Source organism: Mobula hypostoma (assembly GCF_963921235.1).
Source record: "Mobula hypostoma chromosome 9 unlocalized genomic scaffold, sMobHyp1.1 SUPER_9_unloc_2, whole genome shotgun sequence".
Taxonomy (NCBI): Eukaryota; Metazoa; Chordata; class Chondrichthyes; order Myliobatiformes; family Myliobatidae; genus Mobula; species Mobula hypostoma.
In genome coordinates this window covers 107289-131019 of record NW_026948134.1, presented here as the reverse complement: position 1 = coordinate 131019, position 23731 = coordinate 107289, and the positions used below count along the sequence as shown (strand labels likewise).

The window sequence follows — 23731 nt, the reverse complement described above, 5'->3', positions numbered from 1 at the left end:
ACCGACAAACCCCTCCCTGACAAACCCCTACCTGACCAACACCTCCCTGTCAAACCCTTCCCGGTCAAACCCTTCTCCATCAAACCCCTCCCTGACAAACCCCTTTCCGACAAACCACTCCCTGTCAAACCCTCCCCGACAAACCCCTACTTGTCAAACCCCTCCCTGTCAAACCCCTCCCTGATAAACCCCTCCCTGACAAACCACTCCCTGTTAAACCCTACACTGACAAACCCTCCCTGACAAACCACTCCCTGTCAAACCCTACACTGACAAACCCCTCCCTGTCATACCTCTCCCGGTCAAACCAGTCCCTGACAAACCCTTCTCCGTCAAACCCCTCCCTGTCAAACGCCTCCTGTCAAACCCCTCCCCTTCAAACCCTACACTGACAAACCCCTGACAAACCACTCCCCATCGAACCCCTCCCTGACAAACGCCTGAGAAACCACTCCCTGTAAAACCACTCCCCGACAAGCCCCTCCCTGACAAACCGCTCCCCGTCAAACCCCTCCCTGTCAAACCGCTTCCCGACAAACCCCTCCCCATCGAACCCCTCACTGACAAACCCCTCCCCGTCAAACCCCTCCCTGACAAACCCCTGACAAACCACTCCCCATCGAACCCCTCCCTGACAAACCCATGACAAACCACTCCCTGTAAAACCACTCCCCGACAAACCCCTCCCCGTCAAACCCCACCCTGTCAAACCATTTCCCATCAAACACTACACCGTCAAACCCCTACCCGACAAACCCCTCCCCGACATACTCCTCCCCGACAAACCCCTCCCCGTCAAACCCCTCCCTGTCAAACCCCTTCCCGACAAACCGCTCCCCATCGAACCCCTCACTGACAAACCCATCCCCGTCAAACCCCTCCCTGACAAACCCCTGACAAACCACTCCCCATCGAACCCCTCCCTGACAAACGCCTGAGAAACCACTCCCTGTAAAACCACTCCCCGACAAACCTCTCCCCGTCAAACCCTACACTGACAAACTCCTCCCAGACAAACCCTTCGCTATCAAACCCCTCCTCGTCAACCCCTCCCTATTAAACCCAGCCCTGTCAAACCGTTCCGCGACAAAACCCTCCCTGTCAAAACACTTCCCGACAAACCCCTCCCCATCGAACCGCTCACTGACAAACCCCTCCCCGTCAAACTCTACACTGACAAACCCCTCCCTGACAAACCCTTCTCCGTCAAAGCCCTCCCTGACAAACCCCTCCCAGTCAAACACCTCCCTGACAAACCCTCCGTCAAACCCCTCCCCGTCAAACCCCTCCCTGTCAAACCCCTCCTGTCCAACCCCTCCCCGTCAAACCCTACAGTGACAAACCCCTCCCAGACAAACCCTTCCCTGTCAAACCCCTCCCCATCAAACCCCTCCCTGTCAAACCCCTCCCTGTCAAACCCTTCCCCGACAAAACCCTCCCTGTCAAACCCCACCCTGACAAACCCCTCTCTGTGAAACCACACCCCGACAAACCACTCCCCATCAAACCGCTCCCTGACAAACCCCATCCCGTCAAACCCCTCCCCGACAAACCCCTCCCTGTCAAAACTCTCCCCGTCAAGCCCCTCCCTCACAAACCCCTCCCCATCATACCCCTCCCTGTCAAATCCCTTCCCGACAAACCCCTCCCCATCGAACCCCTCACTGACAAACCCATCTCCGTCAAACGCCTCCCTGTCAAACCCCTCCCCGTCAAACCCCTATCTGACAAACCCCTGAGAAATCACTCCCTGTAAAACCCCTCCGCAACAAACCCCTCCCCGTCAAATGCCTCCTGTCAAACCCCTCCCCGTCAACCCCTACACTGACAAACCCCTCCCACACAAACCCCACCCTGTCAAACCCATCCCCGTCAAACCCCTCCCCGTCAAACACCTCCCCGACAAACCACTCCCTTTCAAACCACCCCACGACAAACCCGTTCCTGACAAACCCCACCCTATCAAACCCCTCCCCGACAAACCTCTCCCTGTCAAACCCCTCCCCGTCAAACCCTCCCCGACAAACCCCTCCCTGTCAAACCCCTTCCCGTCAAACCACTCCTGTCAAACCACACCCTGTCAAACCCTACACTGACAAACCCCTCCCTGTCAAATCCCACCCCGTCAAACCCCTCCCTGACAAACCCCTCCCCGTCAAACCCCTCCCCATAAAACCCCTCCCCGACAAACCCCTCCCTCACAAACCCCTCCCTGTCAAACCCCTCCCCGACAAACCCCTCCCTGTCAAACCCCTCCACGTCACACCCCTCCCAGACAAACCCCTCCCCGTCAAACCCTACACTGACAAACCCCTCCCTGTCATACCTCTCCCGGTCAAACCCCTCCCTGACAAACCCTTCTCCGTCAAAGCCCTCCCTGACAAACCCCTCCCGATCAAACCAGTCCTTGACAAACCCTTCTCCGTCAAACCCCTCCACGACAAACCCCTCGCTGACAAACCCCTCTACTTCAGACCCCTCCCCGTCAAACCCTACACTGACAAACCCCTCCCTGTCAAACCCCTCCATGTCAAACCCCTCCCTGACAAACCACTCCCCGTCAAACCCTACACTGACAAACCCCTCCCTGTCATAACCCTCCCGGTCATAACTCTCCCTGGCAAACCCTTCTCCGTCAAAGCACACCCTGACAAACCCCTCCGGGTCAAACCCCTCCCTGACAAACCCTTGTCCGTCAAACCCCTCCCTGACAAACCCACCCGGTCAAAACAGTCCCTGACAAACCCTTCTCCGTCAAAACCCTCCCCGTCAAACCCTACACTGACAAACCCCTCCCAGACAAACCCTTCCCTGTCAAACCACTCCCCGTCAAACCCCTCCCTGCCAAACCCCTCCCTGTCAAACCTTTCCCTGACAAACCACTCCCCGTCAAACCACTGTCTGACAAACCCCTACCCGTCAAACCCCTCCCCGACAAACCCCTCCGTCAAAACTCTCCCCGTCAAAACCCTCCCCGACAAACCTCTCCCTGACAAACGCCTCCCTGAAAAACACCTCTCTGTCAAACCCCTCCCCGACAAACCCTACACTGACAAACCCCTCCCTGTCAAACCCCTCCCCGTCAAACCCTACACTGACAAACCCCTCCCTGTCAAACCCCTCCCGGTCAAACCCTCCCTGACAAACCTCTCCCTGACAAACCCCTCCCAGTCAAACCCCTCCCCATAAACCCTACACTGACAAACCCCTCCCTGTCATACCCCTCCCGGTCAAACCCCTCCCTGACTAACCCCTCCCTGACAAACACTTCTCCGTCAAAGCCCTCCCATTCAAACACCTCCTCGTCAAACCCCTCCCTGTCAAACCCTTCCCCGTCAAACCCCTCCCCGTCAAACCCCTCCCTGTCAAACCATCCCGATCATACCCTACACCGACAAACCCCTCCCTGACAAACCCCTACCTGACCAACACCTCCCTGTCAAACCCTTCCCGGTCAAACCCTTCTCCATCAAACCCCTCCCTGACAAACCCCTCCCAGTCAAACCCCTCCCCATAAACCCTACACTGACAAACCCCTCCCTGTCATACCCCTCCCTGACAAACACTTCTCCGTCAAAGCCCTCCCATTCAAACACCTCCTCGTCAAACCCCTCCCTGTCAAACCCTTCCCCGTCAAACCCCTCCCCGTCAAACCCCTCCCTGTCAAACCATCCCGATCATACCCTACACCGACAAACCCCTCCCTGACAAACCCCTACCTGACCAACACCTCCCTGTCAAACCCTTCCCGGTCAAACCCTTCTCCATCAAACCCCTCCCTGACAAACCCCTTTCCGACAAACCACTCCCTGTCAAACCCTCCCCGACAAACCCCTACTTGTCAAACCCCTCCCTGTCAAACCCCTCCCTGATAAACCCCTCCCTGACAAACCACTCCCTGTTAAACCCTACACTGACAAACCCTCCCTGACAAACCACTCCCTGTCAAACCCTACACTGACAAACCCCTCCCTGTCATACCTCTCCCGGTCAAACCCCTCCCTGACAAACCCTTCTCCGTCAAAGCCCTCCCTGACAAACCCCTCCCGGTCAAACCAGTCCCTGACAAACCCTTCTCCGTCAAACCCCTCCCTGTCAAACCCCTCCTGTCAAACCCCTCCCCTTCAAACCCTACACTGACAAACCCCTGACAAACCACTCCCCATCGAACCCCTCCCTGACAAACGCCTGAGAAACCACTCCCTGTAAAACCACTCCCCGACAAGCCCCTTGACAAACCGCTCCCCGTCAAACCCCTCCCTGTCAAACCGCTTCCCGACAAACCCCTCCCCATCGAACCCCTCACTGACAAACCCCTCCCCGTCAAACCCCTCCCTGACAAACCCCTGACAAACCACTCCCCATCGAACCCCTCCCTGACAAACCCATGACAAACCACTCCCTGTAAAACCACTCCCCGACAAACCCCTCCCCGTCAAACCCCACCCTGTCAAACCATTTCCCATCAAACACTACACCGTCAAACCCCTACCCGACAAACCCCTCCCCGACATACTCCTCCCCGTCAAACCCCTCCCCGACATACTCCTCCCCGTCAAACCCCTCCCCGACAAACCCCTCCCCGTCAAACCCCTCCCTGTCAAACCCCTTCCCGACAAACCGCTCCCCATCGAACCCCTCACTGACAAACCCATCCCCGTCAAACCCCTCCCTGACAAACCCCTGACAAACCACTCCCCATCGAACCCCTCCCTGACAAACGCCTGAGAAACCACTCCCTGTAAAACCACTCCCCGACAAACCTCTCCCCGTCAAACCCTACACTGACAAACTCCTCCCAGACAAACCCTTCGCTATCAAACCCCTCCTCGTCAACCCCTCCCTATTAAACCCAGCCCTGTCAAACCGTTCCGCGACAAAACCCTCCCTGTCAAAACACTTCCCGACAAACCCCTCCCCATCGAACCACTCACTGACAAACCCCTCCCCGTCAAACTCTACACTGACAAACCCCTCCCTGACAAACCCTTCTCCGTCAAAGCCCTCCCTGACAAACCCCTCCCAGTCAAACACCTCCCTGACAAACCCTCCGTCAAACCCCTCCCCGTCAAACCCCTCCCTGTCAAACCCCTCCTGTCCAACCCCTCCCCGTCAAACCCTACAGTGACAAACCCCTCCCAGACAAACCCTTCCCTGTCAAACCCCTCCCCATCAAACCCCTCCCTGTCAAACCCCTCCCTGTCAAACCCTTCCCCGACAAAACCCTCCCTGTCAAACCCCACCCTGACAAACCCCTCTCTGTGAAACCACACCCCGACAAACCACTCCCCGTCAAACCGCTCCCTGACAAACCCCATCCCGTCAAACCCCTCCCCGACAAACCCCTCCCTGTCAAAACTCTCCCCGTCAAGCCCCTCCCTCACAAACCCCTCCCCATCATACCCCTCCCTGTCAAATCCCTTCCCGACAAACTCCTCCCCATCGAACCCCTCACTGACAAACCCATCTCCGTCAAACGCCTCCCTGTCAAACCCCTCCCCGTCAAACCCCTATCTGACAAACCCTGAGAAATCACTCCCTGTAAAACCCCTCCGCAACAAACCCCTCCCCGTCAAATGCCTCCTGTCAAACCCCTCCCCGTCAACCCCTACACTGACAAACCCCTCCCACACAAACCCCACCCTGTCAAACCCATCCCCGTCAAACCCCTCCCCGTCAAACACCTCCCCGACAAACCACTCCCTTTCAAACCACCCCACGACAAACCCGTTCCTGACAAACCCCACCCTATCAAACCCCTCCCCGACAAACCTCTCCCTGTCAAACCCCTCCCCGTCAAACCCTCCCCGACAAACCCCTCCCTGTCAAACCCCTCCATCAAACCCCTCCCCGTCAAACCCTACACTCACAAACCCCTCCCTGTCAAACCCCTCCCTGACAAAGCCTTCACTGACAAACCCTTATCCGGCAAACCCCTCCCCATCAAACCCTACACGGACAAACACCTCCCTGTCAAACCCCTTCCCGTCAAACCACTCCTGTCAAACCACACCCTGTCAAACCCTACACTGACAAACCCCTCCCTGTCAAATCCCACCCCGTCAAACCCCTCCCTGACAAACCCCTCCCCGTCAAACCCCTCCCCATAAAAACCCTCCCCGACAAACCCCTCCCTCACAAACCCCTCCCTGTCAAACCCCTCCCCGACAAACCCCTCCCTGTCAAACCCCTCCACGTCACACCCCTCCCAGCCAAACCCCTCCCCGTCAAACCCTACACTGACAAACCCCTCCCAGACAAACCCCTCCCTGTCAAACCCCTCCCTGACAAACCGTTCCCCGACAAAACCCTCCCTGTCAAACCCCTCCCTGTCAAACACCTCCCCGTTAAACCCCTCCCTGTCAAACCCTTCCCCGTCAAAGCCCTCCCCGTCAAATCCCTCCCTGAGAAACCCCTCACTGACAAACCCTTCTCCGTCAAAACCCTCCCTGACAAAACCCTCCCCGTCAAAAGCTACACGGACAAACCCCTCCCTGACAAACCCCTCTCTGACCAACACCTCCCTGTCAAACCCCTCCCCGACAAACCCCTCCCCGTCAAACCTCTCCCTGTCAAACCCTACACTGACAAACCCCTCCCTGTCAAACCCCTCCCAGTCAAAGCCCTCCCTGAGAAACCCTTCTCTATCAAACCCCTCCCCGTCAAACCCTTCCCTGTCAAACCCCTCCCCGTCAAACCCCTCCCCGACAAACCTCTCGCTGACAAACCCCTCGCTGACAAAACCCTCCCTGACAAACCACTCCCCGTCAAACCCTACACTGACAAAACCCTCCTTGACAAACCACGCCCTGACCAACACCTCCCTGTCAAACCCCCTCCACGACAAACCCCTCCCCGTCAAACCCCTCGCTGTCAAACCCATCCCTGACAAACCCTCCCTGATAAACACCTCCCTGTCAAACCCCTCACGAAAAACCCCTCCCTGACAAAGCCCTCACTGACAAACCCTTCTCCGTCAAACCCCTCCCTGTCAAACCCCTCCCCGACAAACCCCTCCCTGTCAAACCCCTCCACGACAAACCCCTCGCTGACAAACCCCTCCACGTCAGACCCCTCCCCGTCAAACTCTACACTGACAAACCCCTTCCCATCAAACCCCTCCCTGTCAAACCCCTCCCTGACAAACCTCTCGCTGTCAAACCCCTCCCGGTCAAACCCCTCCCTGATAAACCCTTGTCCGTCAAACTCCTCCCCGTCAAACCCCTCCCTGTCAAACCCTCCCCGACAAACCCCTACTTGTCAAACCCCTCCTCGTCAAACCCCTCCTTGACAAACCCCTCCCTGATAAACCCCTCGCTGTTGAACCCCTCCCGGTCAAACCCCTCCCTGACAAAGCCCTCACTGACAAATCCTTCTCCGTCAAACCCCTCCCTGTCAAACCACTCCTGTCAAACCCTACACTGACAAACTCCTCCAAGACAAACCCTTCCCTGTCAAACCACTCCTGTCAAACCCTATTCTGACAAACCCCTCCAAGACAAACCCTTTCCTGTCAAACCCCTCCCCATCAAACGCCTCCCCGTCAAACCCCTCCAAGACAAACCCTTTCCTGTCAAACCCCTCCCCATCAAACGCCTCCCCGTCAAACCCCTACCAGACAAACCCCTCCCTGTCAAACCCCTCCACGACAAACCCCTCGCTGACAAACCCCTCCACGTCAGACCCCTCCCCGTCAAACCCTACACTGAGAAAACCCTCCCCGTCAAACCCCTCCCTGTCAAACCATCCCGATCATACCCTACACCGACAAACCCCTCCCTGACAAACCCCTACCTGACCAACACCTCCCTGACAAACCCTTCCCGGTCAAACCGCTCCCCGTCAAACCCCTCCCTGTCAAACCCTCCCCGACAAACCCCTACTTGTCAAACCCCTCCCTGTCAAACCCCTCCCTGACAAACCCCTCCCTGATAAACCCCACCCTGTCAAACCCCTCCATGTCAAACCCCTCCCTGACAAACCACACCCCGTCAAACCCTACACTGCCAAACCCCTCCCTGTCATACCCCTCCCGGTCAAACCCCTCCGTGACAAACCCTTCTCTGTCAAAGTCCTCCCTGACAAACCCCTCCCGGTCAAACCAGTCCCTGACAAACCCTACTCCGTCAAACCCCTCCCCGTCAAACCCCTCCCGGTCAAACCCTCCCCGACAAACCCCTACTTGTCAAACCCCTCCCTGTCAAACCCCTCCCTGACAAACCCCTCCCTGATAAACCCCACCCTGTCAAACCCCTCCATGTCAAACCCCTCCCTGACAAACCACTCCCCGTCAAACCCTACACTGACAAACCCCTCCCTGTCATACCCCTCCCGGTCATACCCCTCCCTGACAAACCCTTCTCCGTCAAAGCCCTCCCTGAGAAACCCCTCCCGGTCAAACCCCTCCCTGACAAACCCTTCTCCGTCAAACCCCTCACTGACAAACCCCTCCCGGTCAAACCGGTCCCTGACAAACCCTTCTCCGTCAAAACCCTCCCTGACAAACGACTCCCCGTCAAACCCTACACTGACAAACCCCTCCTTGACAAATCCCGCCCTGACCAACACCTCCCTGTCAAACCCCCTCCCCGACAAACCCCTCCCCGTCAAACCCCTCCCTGTCATACCCCTCCCGGTCAAACCCCTCCGTGACAAACCCTTCTCCGTCAAAGCCCTCCCTGACAAACCCCTCCCGGTCAAACCAGTCCCTGACAAACCCTTCTCCGTCAAACCCCTCCCCGTCAAACCCCTCCCTGTCAAACCCTCCCCGACAAACCCCTACTTGTCAAACCCCTCCCTGTCAAACCCCTCCCTGACAAACCCCTCCCTGATAAACCCCACCCTGTCAAACCCCTCCCTGACAAACCCTTCTCCGTCAAAGCCCTCCCTGAGAAACCCCTCCCGGTCAAACCCCTCCCTGACAAACCCTTCTCCGTCAAACCCCTCACTGACAAACCCCTCCCGGTCAAACCGGTCCCTGACAAACTCTTCTCCGTCAAACCATTCCCTGTCAAACCCCCCCTGTCAAACACCTCCCCGTCAAACCCTACACTGACAAACCGCTCCCAGACAAACCCTTCCCTGTCAAACTCCTTCCCGTCAAACCCCTCCCTGCCAAACCCCTCCTTGTCAAACCCTTCCCCGACAAACCACTCCCCGTCAAACTGCTGTCTGACAAACCCCTCCCTGTCAAAACTCTCCCCGTCAAAACCCTCCCCGACAAACCTCTCCCTGACAAACCCCTCCCTGAACAACACCTCCCTGTCAAACCCCTCCCGGTCAAACCCCTCCCTGACAAACCCCTCTCTGACCAACACCTCCCAGTCAAACCCCTCCCTGACAAACTCCTCCCCGTCAAACCCCTCCCTGTCAAACCCTACAGTGACCAACCCCTCCCTGTCAAACCTCTCCCTGACAATCCCCTCGCTGACAAACCCCTCCCCGTCAAACCCTACACTGACAAACCCCTCCCTGTCAAACCCCTCCCGGTCAAACCCCTCCCTGAGAAACCCCTCCCTGACAAACCTCTCCCTGTCAAACCCCTCCCTGAGAAACCCCTCCCTGACAAACCCTTCTCCGTCAAAACCGTCGCTGACAAACCCCTCCCCGTCAAACCCAACGCTGACAAACCCCTCCCTGAACAACATCTTCCTGTCACACCGCTCCCCGACAAACCCCTCACCGTCAAACCTTTCACTGTCAAACCCCTCCCCGTCAAACCCCTCCCTGTCAAACCCTACACTGACAAACCCCTCCCTGTCAAACCCCTCCCGGTCAAACCCCTCCCTGAGAAACCCTTCTCCGTCAAACCCCTCCCCGTCAAACCCTTCCCTGTCAAACCCCTCCCCGTCAAACCTCTCCCTGTCAAATCATCCCGATCATACCCTACACCGACAAACCCCTCCCTGACAAACCCCTCCACGTCAGACCACTCCCCGTCAAACCCTACACTGACAAACCCATCCCCGTCAAACCCCTCCCTGACAAACCCCTCTCTGACCAATACCTCCCTGTCAAACCCCTCCCCGACAAACCCCTCCCCATCAAACCCTACACTGAAAAACCCCTCCCTGTCAAACCCCTCCCTGAGAAACCCTTCTCCGTCAAACCCCTCCCCGTCAAACCCTTCCCTGTCAAACCACTCCCCGTCAAACCCCTCCCCGACAAGCCTCTCCCTGACAAACCCCTCGCTGACAAACCCCTCCCCGTCAAACCCCTCCCCGTCAAACCCTACACTGACAAACCCCTCCCTGTCAAACCCTTCCCGGTCAAACCCCTCCCTGAGAAACCCCTCCCTGACAAACCTCTCCCTGTCAAACCCCTCCCGGTCAAACCCCTCCCAGACAAACCCCTCCCTGACAAACCCTTCTCCGTCAAAACCCTCCCTGTCAAACGCCTCCCGGTCAAACCCCTCCCTGTCATACCCTTCCCCGTCAAACCCCTCCCCATCAAACCCCTCCCTGACAAACCCTTCTCCGTCAAAACCCTCCCTGACAAAACCCTCCCCATCAAAAGCTACACTGACAAACCCCTCCCTGACAAACCCCTCGCTGACCAACACCACCCTGTCAAACCCCTCCCCTACAAACTCCTCCCCGTCAAACCCCTCCCTGTCAAACCCTACACTGACAAACACCTCCCTGTCAAACCCCTCCCGGTCAAACCCTTCCCTGTCAAACCCCTCCCCGTCAAACCCCTCCCCGACAAACCTCTCCCTGACAAACCCCTCGCTGACAAACCCCTCCCCGTCAAACCCTACACTGACAAACCCCTCCCGGTCAAACCCCTCCCTGAGAAACCCCTCCCTGACAAACCCTTCTCCGTCAAAACCCTCCCTGACAAACGACTCCCCGTCAAACCCTACACTGACAAACCCCTCCTTGACAAATCCCGCCCTGACCAACACCTCCCTGTCAAACCCCCTCCCCGACAAACCCCTCCCCGTCAAACCCCTCGCTGTCAAACCCATCCCTGACAAACCCCTCCCTGATAAACCCCTCCCTCTCAAACCCCTCACGAAAAATCCCTCCCTGACAAAGCGCTCACTGACAAACCCTTTTCCGTCAAATCCCTCCCTGTCAAACCCCTCCCTGACAAACCCCTCCCCGTCAAACCCCTCTCTGACAAACCCCTCCCTGTCAAACCCCTCCACAACAAACCCCTCGCTGACAAACCCCTCCACGTCAGACCCCTCCCCGTCAAACCCTACACTGAGAAAACCCTCCCCGTCAAACCCCTCCCTGTCAAACCATCCCGATCATACCCTACACCGACAAACCCCTCCCTGACAAACCCCTACCTGACCAACACCTCCCTGACAAACCCTTCCCGGTCAAACCGCTCCCCGTCAAACCCCTCCCTGTCAAACCCTCCCCGACAAACCCCTACTTGTCAAACCCCTCCCTGTCAAACCCCTCCCTGACAAACCCCTCCCTGATAAACCCCACCCTGTCAAACCCCTCCATGTCAAACCCCTCCCTGACAAACCACTCCCCGTCAAACCCTACACTGCCAAACCCCTCCCTGTCATACCCCTCCCGGTCAAACCCCTCCGTGACAAACCCTTCTCTGTCAAAGTCCTCCCTGACAAACCCCTCCCGGTCAAACCAGTCCCTGACAAACCCTACTCCGTCAAACCCCTCCCCGTCAAACCCCTCCCTGTCAAACCCTCCCCGACAAACCCCTACTTGTCAAACCCCTCCCTGTCAAACCCCTCCCTGACAAACCCCTCCCTGATAAACCCCACCCTGTCAAACCCCTCCATGTCAAACCCCTCCCTGACAAACCACTCCCCTTCAAACCCTACACTGACAAACCCCTCCCTGTCATACCCCTCCCGGTCATACCCCTCCCTGACAAACCCTTCTCCGTCAAAGCCCTCCCTGAGAAACCCCTCCCGGTCAAACCCCTCCCTGACAAACCCTTCTCCGTCAAACCCCTCACTGACAAACCCCTCCCGGTCAAACCGGTCCCTGACAAACCCTTCTCCGTCAAAGCCCACCCTGACAAACCCCTCCCGGTCAAACCAGTCCCTGACAAACTCTTCTCCGTCAAACCCCTCCACGACAAACCCCTCGCTGACAAACCCCTCCACGTCAGACCCCTCCCCGTCAAACCCTACACTGACAAACCCCTCCCCGTCAAACCCCTCCCTGTCAAACCATCCTGATCATACCCTACACCGACAACCCCTCCCTGAAAAACCCCTACCTGACCAACACCTCCCTGTCAAACCCTTCCCGGTCAAACCCTTCTCCGTCAAACCCCTCCCTGACAAACCCCTTTCCGACAAATCCCTCCCCGTCAAACCCCTCCCTGTCAAACCCTCCCCGACAAACCCCTACTTGTCAAACCCCTCCTCGTCAAACCCTTCCCTGACAAACCCCTCCCCGTCAAACCCCTCCCTGTCAAACCCTCCCCGACAAACCCCTACTTGTCAAACCCCTCCCTGTCAAACCCCTCCCTGACAAACCCCTCCCTGATAAACACCTCCCTGTCAAACCCCTCCATGTCAAACCCCTCCCTGACAAACCACTCCCTGTCAAACCCTACACTGACAAACCCCTCCCTGTCATACCCCTCCCGGTCAAACCAGTCCCTGACAAACCCATCTCCGTCAAACCCCTCCCCGTCAAACCCCTCCCTGTCAAACCCCTCCTGACAAACACCTCCCCGTCAAACCCTACACTGACAAACCCCTCCCTGTCAAGCCCCTCCCTGTCAAACCCCTCCCTGTCAAACCCTCCCCGAGAAATCCCTCCCTATCAAACCCCTCCACGTCAAACCCCTACACGTCAAACCCCTCCTTGACAAACCCCTCCCTGTCAAACCCAACGCTGACAAACCCCTCCCTGAACAACATCTCCCTGTCAAACCCCTCCCCGACAAACCCCTCACCGTCAAACCCTTCACTGTGAAACCCCTCCCCGTCAAACCCCTCCCTGACAAACCCCTCCCCGTCAAACCCCTCCCTGACAAACCCCTCGCTGACAAACCCCTCCACGCCAGACCCCTCCCTGACAAACCCCTCCCTGTCAAACCCCTGCCTGACAAACCCCTCGCTGACAAACCCCTCCACATCAGACCCCTCCCCGTCAAACCCTACACTGACAAACCCCTCCCCGTCAAACCCCTCCCTGTCAAACCATCCCTATCATACCCTACACCGACAAACCCCTCCCTGACAAACCCCTACCTGACCAACACCTCCCTGTTAAACCCTTCCCGGTCAAACCCTTCTCCATCAAACCCCTCCCTGACAAACCCCTACTTGTCAAACCCCTCCCTGTCAAACCCCTCCCTGATAAGCCCCTCCCTGTCAAACCCCTCCATGTCAAACCCCTCCCTGACAAACCACTCCCCGTCAAACCCTACACTGACAAACCCCTCCCTGTCATACCCCTCCCGGTGAAACCCCTCCTTGACAAACCCCTCCCTGACAAACCCTTCTCCGTCAAAGCCCACCCTGACAAACCCCTCCCGGTCAAACCAGTCCCTGACAAACTCTTCTCCGTCAAACCCCTCCACGACAAACCCCTCGCTGACAAACCCCTCCACGTCAGACCCCTCCCCGTCAAACCCTACACTGACAAACCCCTCCCCGTCAAACCCCTCCGTCAAACCATCCTGATCATACCCTACACCGACAACCCCTCCCTGAAAAACCCCTACCTGACCAACACCTCCCTGTCAAACCCTTCCCGGTCAAACCCTTCTCCGTCAAACCCCTCCCTGACAAACCCCTTTCCGACAAATCCCTCCCCGTCAAACCCCTCCCTGTCAAACCCTCCCCGACAAACCCCTACTTGTCAAACCCCTCCTCGTCAAACCCTTCCCTGACAAACCCCTCCCCGTCAAACCCCTCCCTGTCAAACCCTCCCCGACAAACCCCTACTTGTCAAACCCCTCCCTGTCAAACCCCTCCCTGACAAACCACTCCCTGTCAAACCCTACACTGACAAAACCCCTCCCTGTCATACCCCTCCCGGTCAAACCAGTCCCTGACAAACCCATCTCCGTCAAACCCCTCCCCGTCAAACCCCTCCCTGTCAAACCCCTCCTGACAAACACCTCCCCGTCAAACCCTACACTGACAAACCCCTCCCTGTCAAGCCCCTCCCTGTCAAACCCCTCCCTGTCAAACCCTCCCCGAGAAATCCCTCCCTATCAAACCCCTCCACGTCAAACCCCTACACGTCAAACCCCTCCTTGACAAACCCCTCCCTGTCAAACCCAACGCTGACAAACCCCTCCCTGAACAACATCTCCCTGTCAAACCCCTCCCCGACAAACCCCTCACCGTCAAACCCTTCACTGTGAAACCCCTCCCCGTCAAACCCCTCCCGGACAAACCCCTCCCCGTCAAACCCCTCCCTGACAAACCCCTCGCTGACAAACCCCTCCACGCCAGACCCCTCCCTGACAAACCCCTCCCTGTCAAACCCCTGCCTGACAAACCCCTCGCTGACAAACCCCTCCACATCAGACCCCTCCCCGTCAAACCCTACACTGACAAACCCCTCCCCGTCAAACCCCTCCCTGTCAAACCATCCCTATCATACCCTACACCGACAAACCCCTCCCTGACAAACCCCTACCTGACCAACACCTCCCTGTTAAACCCTTCCCGGTCAAACCCTTCTCCATCAAACCCCTCCCTGACAAACCCCTACTTGTCAAACCCCTCCCTGTCAAACCCCTCCCTGATAAACCCCTCCCTGATAAACCCCTCCCTGTCAAACCCCTCCATGTCAAACCCCTCCCTGACAAACCACTCCCCGTCAAACCCTACACTGACAAACCCCTCCCTGTCATACTCCTCCCGGTCAAACCCCTCCCTGACAAACCCCTCCCTGACAAACCCTTCTCCGTCAAAGCCCTCCCTGACAAACCCCTCCAGGTCAAACCAGTCCCTGACAAACCCTTCTCCGTCAAACCCCTCCACGACAAACCCCTCGCTGACAAACCCCTCCACGTCAGACCCCTCCCCGTCAAACCCTACACTGACAAACCCCTCCCCGTCAAACCCCTCCCTGTCAAACCCCTCCCTGTCAAACCATCCTGATCATACCCTACACCGACAACCCCTCCCTGACAAACCCCTACCTGACCAACACCTCCCTGTCAAACCCTTCCCGGTCAAACCCTTCTCCGTCAAACCCCTCCCTGACAAACCCCTTTCCGACAAATCCCTCCCCGTCAAACCCCTCCCTGTCAAACCCTCCCCGACAAACCCCTACTTGTCAAACCCCTCCTCGTCAAACCCTTCCCTGACAAACCCCTCCCCGTCAAACCCCTCCCTGTCAAACCCTCCCCGACAAACCCCTACTTGTCAAACCCCTCCCTGTCAAACCCCTCCCTGACAAACCCCTCCCTGATAAACACCTCCCTGTCAAACCCCTCCATGTCAAACCCCTCCCTGACAAACCACTCCCTGTCAAACCCTACACTGACAAACCCCTCCCTGTCATACCCCTCCCGGTCAAACCAGTCCCTGACAAACCCATCTCCGTCAAACCCCTCCCCGTCAAACCCCTCCCTGTCAAACCCCTCCTGACAAACACCTCCCCGTCAAACCCTACACTGACAAACCCCTCCCTGTCAAGCCCCTCCCTGTCAAACCCCTCCCTGTCAAACCCTCCCCGAGAAATCCCTCCCTATCAAACCCCTCCACGTCAAACCCCTACACGTCAAACCCCTCCTTGACAAACCCCTCCCTGTCAAACCCAACGCTGACAAACCCCTCCCTGAACAACATCTCCCTGTCAAACCCCTCCCCGACAAACCCCTCACTGTGAAACCCTTCACTGTGAAACCCCTCCCCGTCAAACCCCTCCCTGACAAACCCCTCCCCGTCAAACCCCTCCCTGACAAACCCCTCGCTGACAAACCCCTCCACGCCAGACCCCTCCCTGACAAACCCCTCCCTGTCAAACCCCTGCCTGACAAACCCCTCGCTGACAAACCCCTCCACGTCAGACCCCTCCCCGTCAAACCCTACACTGACAAACCCCTCCCCGTCAAACCCCTCCCTGTCAAACCATCCCTATCATACCCTACACCGACAAACCCCTCCCTGACAAACCCCTACCTGACCAACACCTCCCTGTTAAACCCTTCCCGGTCAAACCCTTCTCCATCAAACCCCTCCCTGACAAACCCCTACTTGTCAAACCCCTCCCTGTCAAACCCCTCCCTGATAAACCCCTCCCTGTCAAACCCCTCCATGTCAAACCCCTCCCTGACAAACCACTCCCTGTCAAACCCTACACTGACAAACCCCTCCCTGTCATACTCCTCCCGGTCAAACCCCTCCCTGACAAACCCCTCCCTGACAAACCCTTCTCCGTCAAAGCCCTCCCTGACAAACCCCTCCAGGTCAAACCAGTCCCTGACAAACCCTTCTCCGTCAAACCCCTCCCTGTCAAACCCCTCCACGTCAGACCCCTCCCCGTCAAACCCTACACTGACAAACCCCTCCCCGTCAAACCCCTCCCTGTCAAACCCTCCCCGACAAACCCATACTTGTCAAACCCCTCCTCGTCAAACCCCTCCCTGACAAACCCCTCCCCGTCAAACCCCTCCCTGTCTAACCCTCCCCGACAAACCCCTACTTGTCAAACCCCTCCCTGTCAAACCCCTCCCTGACAAACCCCTCCCTGATAAACCCCTCCCTCTCAAACCCCTGCATGTCAAACCCCTCCCTGACAAACCACTCCCCGTCAAACCCTACACTGACAAACCCCTCCCTGTCATACTCCTCCCGGTCAAACCAGTCCCTGACAAACCCTTCTCCGTCAAACCCCTCCCCGTCAAACCCCTCCCTGTCAAACCCCTCCTGACAAACACCTCCCCGTCAAACCCTACACTGACAAACCCCTCCCTGTCAAGCCCCTCCCTGTCAAACCCCTCCCTGTCAAACCCTCCCTGACAAATCCCTCCCTATCAAACCCCTTCACGTCAAACCCCTCCTTGACAAACCCCTCCCTGTCAAACCCAACGCTGACAAACCCCTCCCTGAACAACATCTCCCTGTCAAACCTCTCCCCGACAAACCCCTCACCGTCAAACCCTTCACTGTGAAACCCCTCCCCGTCAAACCCCTCCCTGACAAACCCCTCCCCGTCAAACCCCTCCTTGACAAACCCCTCCACGTCAAACCCCTCCTTGACAAACCCCTCCCTGTCAAACCTCTCCCGGTCAAACCCCTCCCTGACAAACCCCTCCCTGACAAACCACTCCCTGACAAACCCCTCCCTGTCCAACACCTCCCTGCAAACCCCTCCCAGACAAACCCCTCCCCTTCAAACCCCTCCTGTCAAACCCCTCCCCGTCAAATTCCTCCCTGACAAACCCCTCCCTGACAAACCCCTCCCTGTCAATCCTCTCCCCGTCAAACCCCTCCCCGACAAACCCCTCCCTGTCAAACCCCTCCCCGTCAAGCCCCTCCCCGACAAAACCCTCCATGTCAAACCCCTCCCCGTCAAACTCCCTCCTCCTGCTGGGCACCCCACCTGGGTCTTCTACCTGCACTCGATCTTTTTATCTCCAACTGTCGCCAAGACATCAACCGTCTCAACTTCACCACTCCTCTCTCCTGTTCCAACCTCACTCCCTCTGAACACAGTGCCCTCCACTCTCTCTGCACTAATCCCAACCTCACCATCAAACCCGCTGACAAAGGTGGTGCCGTAGTAGTCTGGCGGACGGACCTCTACCTCACTGAGGCCAAACGGCGGCTCTCTGACACCTCCTGTTACTTACCCCTGGAACAGGACCCCACCAAAAAACATCAAACTATTGTCTCCCGTACCATCACCGCCCTTATCAACTACGGAGACCTTCCATCCTCAGCCGCTAAACTCATTATTCCCACACCCCGTACCGCTTGGTTTTACCTCCTCCCCAAGATCCACAAGCCTGACTGTCCGGGCAGACGCATAGTTTCTGCCTGCTCCTGTCCCACCGAACCTGTATCTGCCTACCTGGACTCCATATTGTCACCCATAGTTCAGTCTCTTCCCACCTACATCCGGGATACATCCCATGCCCTCCACCTCTTCAATAACTTCCAGTTCCCCGGTCCCAACCGCTTCATTTTCACTATGGATGTCCAATCCCTATACTCCTCCATTCCCCATCAAGAAGGCATCAAAGTCCTCCGCTACTTTCTGGATAATAGACCTCCACCAGTTCCCCACCACCACTACCCTCCTCCGGTTGGCGGAACTGGTTCTCACACTCAATAACTTCTCTTTTGGCTCTTCCCACTTTCTTCAGACCAAGGGTGTAGCTATGGGAACTCGCATGGGCCCCACCTATGCCTGCCTCTTCGTTGGTTATGTGGAACAGTCTGTGCTCCAAACCTATTCTGGTACTGCTCCCCAACTTTTCCTTTGGTACATTGACGACTACATTGGTGCTGCTTCCTACACCCATGCTGAGCTCGTCAATTTCATCGACTTTACTTCAAACTTCCACCCAGCCCTCAAATTCACTTGGTCTATCTCGGACACTTCTCTCCTCTTTCTCGATCTCTCGGTCTCCATCTCTGGAGACAGACTGTCCACTGACATCTTCTACAAGCCCACTGACTCTCATAACTACCTCGACTATACCTCTTCCCACCCCGCCACATGCAAAAATGCCATTCCCTATTCCCAGTTCCTCCGCCTCTGCAACATCTGCTCCGAGGATGAGGTTTTCCGTTCCAGAACATCTCAAATGTCCTCTTTCTTTAAGGATCGTGGTTTCCCTTCTGCTGTCATCAATGATGCCCTCACCCGCATCTCCTCCATTTCCCGCACTTTGGCCCTCACCCCATCCTCCGGCCACCACAACAGGGACAGAGTTCCCCTTGTCCTCACCTACCACCCCCCAGCCTCCGGATACAGCACATTATCCTCCGCAACTTCCGCCACCTTCAACAGGACCCCACCACTAAGCACATCTTTCCCTCTCCACCCCTCTCTGCTTTCCACAGGGATCGGTCCCTCTGCGACTCCCTGGTCCACACGTCCCTCCCCACGGATCTCCCACCCGGCACTTATCCCTGTAAGCGTAAGTGTTACGCCTGTCCCTACACCTCCTCGTTTGCCACCATTCAGGGCCCCAAACAGTACTTCCAAGTGAGGCAACACTTCACTTGTGAGTCTGTTGGGGTCATCTATTGCATCCGGCGCTCCCGGTGCGGCCTCCTCTACATCGGTGAAACCCGACACAGATTGGGGGACCGCTTCGTCGAGCACCTCCGCTCCGTCCGCCAAAACAGACAGGATCTCCCAGTAGCCACCCACTTCAACTCTGCTTCCCACTCCCATTCAGGTATGTCCATATATGGCCTCCTCTACTGCCATGATGAGGCTAAACTCAGGTTGGAGGAGCAACACCTCATATACCGTCTAGGTAGTTTCCAGCCCCTTGGTATGAACATTGAATTCTCCAACTTCTGGTAATTCCCTCCCCCTCTCTCCCCCTATCCCTATGTCACTCTACCCCCTCCCCCAGCTGCTTATCACCTCCCTCTTGGTTCCGCCTCCTTCTACTACCCATTGTGTTTTCCCCTATTCCTTCTTCACCTTTCCTGCCTATCCCCTCCCTGCCTCTCCTCCCCCACCCCTTTATCTTTCCCCTTACTGGTTTTTCACCCGGCACCTACCAGCCTTCTCCTTCCCACCCTCCCCCCAACTTCTTTACAGGGGCCTCTGCCCCTTCCCCCTACAGTCCTGACGAAGGGTTCCGGCCCTAAACGTCAACCGATCTTTTCCACTGATGCTGCCCGACCTGCTGAGTTCCTCTAGCGTATTGTGAGTGTTGCTTTGACCCCAGCATCTGCAGATTATTTTGTGTTTACTGTATCACTGAATTTCCCACCTGGATTAATGATCTCTGAACATCTCACCTGGATCAGCTATCGCTGAACATCTCACATGGATCAACGATCTCTGAACATCTCATCTGGATCAACGATTGCTGCACATCTCACCTGGATCAACGATCGCTGAACATCTCACCTGCATCAATGGTCCCTGAACATCTCACCTGGATCAATGATCACTGAACATCTCACCTGGATCAACTATCGCTGAACATCTCACCCGGATCAACTATCACTGAATATCTCACCTGGATCAATGATCACTGAACATTTCACCTGGATCAATGATCACTGAACATCTCACCTGGATCAATGATCACTGAACATCTCACCTGGATTAATGAACATCTCACCTGGATTAACAATCACTGAACATCTCACCTGGATTAATGATCACTGAACATCTCACCTGGATCAATGATCACTGAACATCTGACCTGGATCAAACGATCACTGAACATCTCACCTGGATCAATGATCACTGAACATCTCACGTGGATGAACGATCACTGAACATTTGATCACCCAGATTAATGATTACTAAACATCTCACCTGGATTAATGATTGCTGAACATCCCACCTGGATCAACGATCACTGAACATCTCACCTGGATCAACGATCACTGAACATTTCACCTGGATCAATGATCACTGAACATCTCACCTGGATCAACGATCACTGAACATCTCACCTGGATCATTGATCACTGAACATCCCACCTGGATCAACAATCACTGAACATCTGATCACCCAGATTAACGATCACTGAACCTCTCACCTGGATCAACGATCGCTGAACATCTCACCTGGATCAATGATCACTGAACATCTCACCTGGATTAACGATCGCTGAACATCTCACCTGCATTAATGAACATCTCACCTGGATTAACGATAACTGAACATCTGATCACCCAGATTAACGATCACTGAACATTTTACCTCGATTAATGATCACTGAACATCTCACCTGGATTAAATCCTGGACTTGCTGAAGCCTCTGTTTAGCTGCCACCACCTCCGAATCAGAGAAAGCCTCGCGCAGTGCCTGCTGGGACAGGAGTAGGTCCAATTCCAGAAGAGCTGACACTTGGCAGTACTGCCTGATGAATGCCCTGTCATAGGTGAAGAAGTGAACTGGGGGAGAAAGTGGACACACTGTCACATCTGGCCTGGACCAGTTTTGGTTCTAGCCCTCTTTACCAATACTTGCCACCAAACTGAACTTCAAATTCAAAGCCAATTTAAGTTCCACACCCTATCTGCCTCTCATAGACTCAGAACCCCAACCTGTCTGCCTCCCAGCCTGAGTTGCATGACTTGTCTACCTCTCAAAGGCTGCTTGGATAAATCACAGGATACCAGCAAACATGGACAGAGTTTTGCTTCCTCATGATGAATTCAAAAATCAATAAGGTACACCTAACAAAGTGAATGAAATGTAATGTTCTAAACTATACAATGCTTCCATGTTCTTCACTTAACAGCCCAGGACCATGACTATTAAAAACCTCCGTAGAGAATTCAGTGTGAGTCAACAGCAGTCCCGAACAGAAGAAGTGTAAAGCACGAATGAGTCAATTTGGCCCAACAGCGTGTCTGCTGACAGGTTGAGAAAGAGCCTTCCAGCCCATCACCTCCCTTTAATCCACAGCCCTGAAAGGTTAAACGTGATGAAGTTCTGCCCTTCTGCCTCAGAATCTCCTCTCATCCATCTCCCAGTTACTGTTAATCCATGCTTTTGGTCTTTGACCCTCTGTTCAGGGAAATTGGTTTTCCTATTTGCTTGGCTAAACTTCAGGAATACTAACTAGGTCAGTCTCTTATATTTCAAAGAAAACAACTAAGATATTTGAAAACAAAGAAACAGACCATGAAAGTGTCTGTGCTAAGGAAAAGATGCTCAAAAGTTACTGTGGGTCCTTTCTAGGTTGATACACAGGAAACTGTCAGAGAATAATAAAGTGGCAGAGACCAGAAGATGATGAGACCTAAGAGCAGAATGAGGCCACTCAGCCCATCATGTCTGTTCTGCCATTCCTCCATAACTGATTTATTATCCTACTCAACCCCATTCTCCTGCCTTCTCCCTATAACTCTGGACGCCTCATTAATCAAGAACCTTCTCTGTGCCCTCCAATGCCAACACATCTTGTCTTAGATAAGGGGTCCAAAACTGCTCACAATACTCCACATGTAGTCTAACCAATGCTTTATAAAGCCTCAGCCTTACATTGTTGCTTTTGCATACTAGTCCTCTCAAAATGAATGCTAGCATTGTATTTACATTTCTTAACACTGACTTAACCAGCAATTTAACCTTCAGGGCATCCTACACAAGGACTCCCAAGTCCCTCTGCATCTCTGATTTCTGAATTTTCTCCTGTTTAGAAAAGAGTCTATGCCTTTATTCCTTCTACAAAGTGCATGACCATACACTTCCCTACACCATATTCCATCTGCCATTTCTTTGCCCATTCTTCCAATCTGTCCAAGTCCTTCAGCAGACTCCCTGCTTCCTCAACACTACCTGCCCCTCCACAGAGCAAATATTTTGTTTCTGTCTTCACGAATTACACAAGCACTAAAACATCTCAAAATTAATGAGGAAAGTGGGGCGAATGCACAGCTGAAAAATGTTAGCATTGTTAAAGAAATATAACCATATAACCTATAACAATTACAGCACAGAAACAGGCCATAGGATATTGGGACCAGAATCAAGCAGCTCCCACAGACATGATTATCTGCAGATGAAGAACATTGTGGGCAGGTTGATCCTCCAGATCACAGAGATTCTGCAAAAGTGCCCAGGAAGCAGAAGGGCAGCAAACGTAACCCACTATTTACACATTACAGGAGAGAGAACACCATCATCCCCTTAGAGTGACATTGGTAACAGCAATATTGTCAGAATTCACTCCTGAGAAAGACTGAGAAGAAACTTCGACATTTATGGCGCCATTGGAGTTCGAGAGGGCAAGTTAGCTTTCAACCGTCCATGTTGCTTTTGAAACTGTAGCTAGCAGGCAACTATGGAAGATGTGGTGTATATTCTCTTTTAGAAGGCACAGAAGTAATTATGTATAGGCATATAAGGTGTCTCGGGAGGGGTAGCTCCTCTAGTGAAGGAGCTTGTCGTGTCCATTCTGGGGCAGTTCATTCCCATTTGGTCCCCACTGAACACTCAACTCTCACCTATGGCTCCAAGCAGCTGTTTGCATATGACAACGGCCACACCCCAGTACACTGCTTCGACACGCCAGCAAAACCAGGTGAGGGTAGCCGGCGGGCCTCATGTCCCGCTGAGATAGGGACATGCCTGTGCCAGCATGTGAAATCAGCTCCAGTGAGCTGAACAGATAAGATCAACAGTGAGATCCAACGGATAGGAAGGCTGTTTCGTGGAGAGCGAAGGCCATGATGAGGAACAGAAGAATTCATGGTCATCCACTGCAACCAAGGAAGACCCCTGTTGTGACACTTGTTCATGCTACTGGACCTGGACTTCCGAGGTCGGGAGAGTGGAGCTGCCCCAGTGCAAGCTTTTCTACTTTAAAAATTCTCATACACAGGTTTGCAGTCATTGTCAGACATGAAGGACAACCACCACTACCAAGATGTGAAACTAAATTATAGCACGTGGCACGGGGAACAGAGAGTGAGATGAATGCAAATCAGAATCAGCTTTATTATGTGACGAAAGTACACATAGGCTAAGATGTTAACTGTCCTGTGCTGGCACCAGTGGGATCAGCAGTTGGTCTGCCACCTGTTTTCAGGAGAAAGAGAGATAAGGAAGACAATGGAGTAGCATTTGAAAATGTTAACGAAGGGACGGGAGAGTTTAATG

At 55.0% G+C, this 23731-nt stretch overlaps 1 protein-coding gene across 1 annotated transcript in view; it reads right to left on the bottom strand.

Moving 5' to 3' along the window:
- LOC134341228 (ankyrin-repeat and fibronectin type III domain-containing 1) overlaps window positions 1-23731 on the bottom strand; it is a gene marked incomplete at its 5' end in the record, with an annotated part of 187324 nt that overhangs the window by 62114 nt on the left and 101479 nt on the right. The window contains one exon of the mRNA XM_063039062.1: window positions 20849-21015. Coding sequence (XP_062895132.1) covers window positions 20849-21015 — 167 coding nt within the window. The remainder of the gene's footprint in view (window positions 1-20848; window positions 21016-23731) is intronic.